This window comes from Pyricularia pennisetigena, chromosome 2, assembly GCF_004337985.1.
Source record: "Pyricularia pennisetigena strain Br36 chromosome 2, whole genome shotgun sequence".
In the NCBI taxonomy this organism is placed as follows: domain Eukaryota; kingdom Fungi; phylum Ascomycota; class Sordariomycetes; order Magnaporthales; family Pyriculariaceae; genus Pyricularia; species Pyricularia pennisetigena.
The window spans coordinates 2336045-2342787 of NC_043741.1; the positions used below are offsets into that span (position 1 = coordinate 2336045).

The window sequence follows — 6743 nt, forward strand, 5'->3', positions numbered from 1 at the left end:
AAAAAAAAAAAAAAAAAAAAAAAAGAAAATGCTTTTACTCGGCGTGGATCGCCCTGTGGGCCGGCAGTGAAATTGACTCCAGTCGCCTGCAACGCTGGCCCCTTGGCGCAGACGCATCAGTGAGTGCATCGGAGCATGGCATACATAGTACTTACCCGAAGGCGTTCGCCGAGCTTTCCTCTTTCGATTTCAACGAGGCCTTTTGTTCATCGCTTCCGACAGAGCTGAGATAGATAGAGAAAGAGACGCTCCTGTTGCGTTTGTGTAGGAGACGTTTTCTCCGCTTAGGGTTCATCGCTTGTCTGTCTGCTGTCACCATGTCAGCTGATAGGAGATCTCGTCAGAGCGATGCGGCTGCTGTTGCTGCTGCTGCTGCTGCTGCCGCCGCTGCCCCTGCTGCTGTCGACCAGACGAGTGTGGTAGCTACTCCTCAGCCGACCGACGCCAAGGAGCAAAAAGGTGACAAGCGGCTTTCGGTAGGTCAAAGCTTGCAACAGCTTCCCACCCGTGCCTGATCGAGCATCCATTTAGCTGATAAAAATCTATAGAGCTCGTCACAAGTCCTCACCTTTGTCAGTCTTCTCTTCCGCACAAAGCCAACATGGGTTGACATTGCGCTCGTCCTGGTGGGGACCATCTCTGCAATTGCGGCGGGAACACCCACGCCGCTCATCGCCATTGTTCTCGGTAACCTGATGGACGACATGAACAGCGCCAGCTGCTCGCTCAAGAATAGTGGCAACCCGTTCGAGATGGAGCCCAAGATCAACGCGTCCGTCAAGATCCTGGTCGTGATCGCAGCGGCGCAATTCTGCCTCATATACATCTATGCCGTCTGCTGGCGGCTGCAGAGCGAACGACTGACGCACCGGCTCCGCGATGCCTATTTCCGCTCCGTCCTGGCGCACGAGCCCGCCTTCTTCGACAACAGGAGTGCAGGAGAAGTCTCGTCGAGGTTGAGCGCCGACTGCGCCGCCGTCCAGGCAGGCACGTCGGAAAAGGTTGGAACCGTCATCGGCCAGCTCTCCTTCTTCTGCACGTCCTTTATTGTTGCGTTTGTGCGGCTGCCGGTCCTGGCGGCAATCATGACGTGCATCTTGCCCGCCTATCTCGTCGTGAATTGGCTCATGGCCGGCCACCTCGTCAAGTTCTCCGGTCGTGTGATGGAGGCTTCGGCCTCTGCCGCATCCATCGCTTCCGAGGTGCTCAACAATGTGGCCATCGTGCAAGCTTTCGGGGCCGGCCCGAGACTCGAAGCCAAGTTCGCATCACACATGGCTTCCTCGAGAACCGCCGGCATCAAGAAGGCGCTGGTGGCATCGCTCCAGGCCGGTTCGACCTACTTCATCAGCTACTCGGCCAACGCGCTTGCTTACTGGCAGGGCAGCCGCATGATTGCCGATTCGCAACGGAATGGAGGGGACGCCACTGTTGGAAAGGTCTTTACGGTCGTCCTTGTGGTTGTTGATGGTATGTCTTTGTTTGTTATCCCTGACGAAACAAATCATCGATGAGCGTGTACTTACCACAGACTCTAGCTTGCATCATTCTTGGCGGCATCGCCCCGATGCTCCCTATTTTCGGCGGCGCCTCGTCTGCCTACCTTCGGCTCAAGGCGGATATGGAGCAGCCCAGCTCCATCGACGGCACCGACGACTCTGGCGATCGACTACCACACGATACGCCGGGTGCCATAGAGCTCCAGGGGGTCTCCTTCTCATACCCCTCGAGACCGGAGCAGCTCGCTCTCAGTGACGTCAGCCTTTACTTCCCTGCCGGCAAGCACACCGCCCTTGTTGGTCTTTCCGGCAGTGGCAAGTCCACAGTGGCGGCCCTCGTCTGCCGCCTGTACGATCCCTTGACTGGCACCGTTAGTTTTGACGGCGTCGACATCCGTCGACTCAACGTCAGCAACCTTCGCAGCTTCATCAGTCTCGTACAGCAGGAGGCACCACTGTTCGACCGATCCGTGCTCGAGAACATTGCCCTGGGTCTCGTCAACTCTCCGGCGCCCGCGCACCAAAAGTTCAAACCAATCCTCAACAGTCCCACCCTTGCAAACCTCGTCGCCAACGGAGACAAGGACGTGCTCGACCTCGCGCGCAGCCAGGACCCTGACCTGGCCGAGCTCGTGGAGCTTGTGTACGCAGCGGCGCAGCTGGCGGACGCTACATTCATCGACCGGTTCGACAACGGCTACAGCACCCAGGTCGGCGTGGGCGGGAAGCTCGTCAGTGGCGGGCAGCGCCAGCGGATCGCATTGGCGCGGGCCCTCATCCGTGACCCCAGGGTCCTGGTTCTGGACGAGGCGACGGCGGCTTTGGATTCGGCCAGCGAGCAACGCATCCAGGCCGCCATCGACCGTGTGGCTGCGGCCGGTGGCCGAACCGTCATCTCGATTGCCCACAGGCTCTCCACCATCCGCAACGCGGACAACATTGTGGTCATGCGAGACGGCAAGGTGGTGGAGCAGGGCTCGTACGCGGATCTGGTAGCCTCCGGTGGAGCATTTTCTGCCATGGTGAACCTGCAGGGCATCGGCTCGGGTGATGACCGCGACAGCGTCTCGTCTGCCGGAAGCACGTGCATCGACGCCAAAGGTGCCGAAGGGGTTGTGTCCATAGAGGAACAAGATCAAGCATCTACGTCTGAGCGCTCCAACGAAAAACAGATTGAGAAGACGCCCATCCCCACAGAGTCGACCGGGGAGGAGAACGAAGCTCCCACGGACAAGGGCTCGGATAAGGTCGCATCAGAGGTTGCCAAGGGGCTTGGTTGGCTTGTTCGGCCGAGCATCTGGTGGCTGGTTATGGGTATTATCGGCGCCACTCTTGTTGGCTGCGCATTCAGTGCCTCGGGTCTTCTCGTCGGAAACACCCTTGCTCTTCTCAATCCGTGTGTCACCACGCCCGAGGGTGTTTTGAGTTTCGGACAAATGTTTGGCGGGCTGCTTTTCATGCTTGCCTTTGTCGAGCTGGCCGCAAACATCGGCAGCTGGATGGGCTTCGGTGTGGTCTCCGAGAACATCCTTTACAAGACCAAAGTCTTGTCCCTCCGGGCATTGATGGGCCAGACGGTGGAGTGGCACCAGTCCGAGGGACGCACGCCCGCGTTGCTGCTCTCCATCATCACAAAGGACGGCGCTGCTCTCCAGGGATTCAGCGGCTCCATCGTGGGCACCCTGCTGGCGATCGTGGTCAACTTTCTGTTCGCCATCATCCTCTCCCACATCCTGGCTTGGAAGATCGCCCTGGTCTGCCTCGCGGTCGTGCCGATCCTCCTGGGCGCGGGCATCATGCAGTTCCGCGCATTCGCCCGGTTTGACGAGAGGCACGAGAAGGCCTACTCCAGCGCCGTTGGGATCACGGTGGAGGCGGTCAACTCGATGAAGACGGTGGCCAGCCTGTCGCTGGAGAAGGAGCTGATTGGCACTTATCGGCGCGCGCTCAAGGGTCCGCGGAGTGACATCCTCAAGGCCAGCCTGTACACAAACATCTGGCTTTCGATCGCCAACAGCACCGCCTTCTTCGTCAACGGCCTGGTCTACTGGTGGGGGTCGCAGCTCATCATGAGGGGAGAGAACACGCAGAGCCAGTTCTTCACGGTCAACATCGCCCTCTTGGTGAGCGCGACCCTTTGGGCCCACGCGTTCGCGCTCGCCCCCGAGGTCTCCCGCGCCAAGTCTTCCGCCTCGAGGATCCTCGGCCTGGTCGACCTCACGCCCAACCGCCATCTCCCCCTCCCCAAGAAGGGCGGCGGCGGCGAGAAGGAAAAACAAAAAGACGTCGAGGCGTCGGCCGAGCCCAAGCCCGCATCGCCGGCGACGCTGCTGTCGTCGGATGGCGAGAACCGCGGCATCGCCATCACCTTCCGCGACGTGTCGTTCGCGTACCCCACGCGCCAAAACGTGCCGATCCTCAACGGGACCAACTTCACCATCGGCCCGGGCCAGTTCGTGGGGCTGGTGGGCCCGTCGGGGGCCGGCAAGTCCACCATCCTCGCGCTGATGCAGCGGCTGTACTGCCCGACGTCGGGGACCATCACGATGGACGGGGTGGACCTGAGCAGCGCGGCGGGGCGGCACGCGTTCCGCGACGACATCGCCGTGGTGCCGCAGGACAATGCGCTCTTCGACGGCACGGTGCGCTTCAACGTGGGGCTGGGGGCGCGGCCGGGCCGGGAGGCGACCGACGCCGAGGTGGAGGAGGCGTGCCGCCTGGCGAACCTGCACGACACCATCGTCGACACGCTGCCCGACGGCTACGACACCGAGTGCGGGCCCAACGGCAGCCGGCTCAGCGGCGGGCAGCGGCAGAGGCTGGCCATCGCGCGCGCCCTCGTCCGCCGGCCCAGGCTGCTGCTGCTGGACGAGAGCACGTCGGCCCTCGACGCCGAGAGCGAGGCCGCGCTGCAGGAGGGCCTGGAGAGGGTCGCCAGGGGCATCACCGTCGTCGCCATCACCCACCGCCTGCACACGGTGCAAAAGGCCGACGTCATCCTCGTCGTCGAGGGCGGCAGGGTCGTCGAGAGGGGCTCGCACCGCGAGCTGATGGAGCGGAGCGACAGCTACCGCGTCAACGCCATGCAGCAGATGCTGCAGTGAGCTGGGCAGAAGTGGAGCCTGTTCCGTGGCGGCCAGCCTGCGGCGCTCGCTTCTAGGTTGAGAATGCAATGTTTTGATTTTTTTTTTCTTTTTTTGTCTTTTCTTTTGGGCGCGGGCGGTGGCATACCATAGAGGTCTATAGATCAACGGGCATTGGGTGGGGGTTTTTTTTTTAAAACTTAATAATTATTGCGCCATCTTTGCACGCTTCGTTTTGGCTCTCAAGGGCGCAAAATATTATATTCCCGATGATTAATGGTTGGTTAGGTAGATGTTTTGGTCAGAGTGCTCTATTGTTCAATTAATGAGTCCCAGTATCCTTTCAAGATCGGCAAGGTCTTCCGACGCTGGCGTTTCATCTCAGGACTTGCCTGCCAGAGACTCGCTTGTGACAAATAGCCACCAATGATCACTCTGGTCGCATCCAGCTCTTCTCGGGGGTTGTGTCCCTTGGATACACGAATTTGAAGCAGGAAAATATAAGAGAGCCAACACTTGATATTGACACTGGGTTTGAGGTACATGGACCGCAAATGGCTTGCTATTTTTTTTTTCTTTTTTCTTTTTTTTTTTTTAAAAAAAAAAAAAAAAAAAAAAAAAAAAAAAAAAAAAAAAAAAAAAAAAAAAAAAAAAAAAAAAAAAAAAAGAAAAAACGGCAGCAGACAAAAACTCACTCGGGTTTCCGGCGGGCGACCATCGGAACTCGTGCCTCTCGCCCGACGCAGAGCGCACGCAGATGTGTCCGCCGGGCGCCTCGCCCTCGAGGGCGCGGGCCACGAACGCGAGCTCGGTCTGCAGCTCGTCCGTGTCGGGGTTGCAGCTGTAGATGGGGTGGAAGACGGCACGCGGGTCTCCGCGCTCCGTCATGAACAGCTTGGTGGTGTTGTCCGTCTCGGTGTACTAATTTGTGTTTGGTCGTGTGTGGCTTGTGTCAGTCAAAGCTTACAAGCGTCTTACTTTTGTTTCTTTTGGTCTCTTGCTAGCTATCTAGTGCTTTAAAACTGACCTCGCCGTTGATGACTGCGCGGATGGTCGGGACGACGGTCGCCATGGTGATGACGCCGTCGACCAGGGTCAGCTCGTCAGTGGAGTTGCCCGCGGGCGACAGGAACGGGTGCTGGTCGCCGCCGCCGGACGACCAGATGTTGTATAGACGGTTGTGGATCTCGGGGAACGCAGGGTTCTGGACCTGGATGGCGAACTCTTCCGTGATGGTGTTGGGGAGCTCGTCGGTTGGGATCTCGCAGCCCTTGACGAAGGACGCGGCCGCGGCGAGCATGAGCAAGAAGGAGGCCATGATGATAGCTGATTTTTTGGGGGGGATGAAGCGAGAGACTACTGGAGAGTGCTTTTCTGATCCTAATGATGCTGCTGTTGCTGCTGCTGCTGGTGGTGGCTGAACAAGATGATCAACGTCAAAGGATACTGGGTTGGATACCTTGGGTATATATAGTCGGTCGTTGCAAAGGCGGCTATATCCAACATTATGCTGCTTGTTTATTAACCATTATTATTACACGCCTAGTTTTCTGTTTGCAGAATTACACCTACTGCGAACCCCTCAACACAATTGTACATAAAACCGATCAGAAAAAAAAAAATATCCTCCATATATGCCAAGACCTTCAACACGGCCTCTGCTGCATGCACGTAAAGCCGACACCGAGCCACCTCGAGTGGACCGTATATTCCCCCTCACGGTCCCATTCCACGAACCACGCCCGGCCGAGCCCTGGAATTATGGGTCAAGGATCGGCGGCTGGTCGGCCCCCAACGATACCCTTCAAACCCCTCTGATATTTGGAGTGGATGCTGCCAATTTCTGCACGGCTCGGAGATTGATGTTTCTTTGGCGAGACGGCTATATTGATCCTCTCCTATGTCTTTTTTTTTTTTTCTTCCCCCCCATTTACCCCCGCTGGGCATCCCATGAGCCGGTCCGATGCCCAGACTTCAAACACGAACGCCATGCACTGTCGAGCCTTATTCTTCTTCAGCTGCCATGATTGACCCCACTGGAATGCGACCTTTTTTAGACTGTGGTGATGAGGTGTTTATTTTCTCAACTTGTGCAGCTCTGACCTACGTCTCCACGTCGTGTTGAATGTTGACCCTTGGCGCAAGAGCAGCAGGCTTGAGT

General features: G+C 57.9%; 2 protein-coding genes across 2 annotated transcripts; one reads left to right on the forward strand and one right to left on the reverse strand.

The window, feature by feature from the left end:
* Positions 1–317: 317 nt before the first annotated feature.
* Positions 318–4603, forward strand: PpBr36_00635 (uncharacterized protein; the record flags this gene model as incomplete). The annotated part of the gene is made up of 3 exons (XM_029887826.1): positions 318–476; positions 549–1470; positions 1539–4603. The coding sequence occupies 3 exons, from the start codon at positions 318–320 to the stop codon at positions 4601–4603; spliced, it is 4146 nt and encodes a 1381-aa protein (XP_029751581.1).
* Positions 4604–4883: 280 nt separating this feature from the next.
* Positions 4884–5900, reverse strand: PpBr36_00636 (uncharacterized protein; the record flags this gene model as incomplete). The annotated part of the gene is made up of 3 exons (XM_029887827.1): positions 4884–4891; positions 5278–5503; positions 5610–5900. The coding sequence occupies 3 exons, from the start codon at positions 5898–5900 to the stop codon at positions 4884–4886; spliced, it is 525 nt and encodes a 174-aa protein (XP_029751584.1).
* Between the last annotated feature and the right edge of the window lie 843 nt (positions 5901–6743).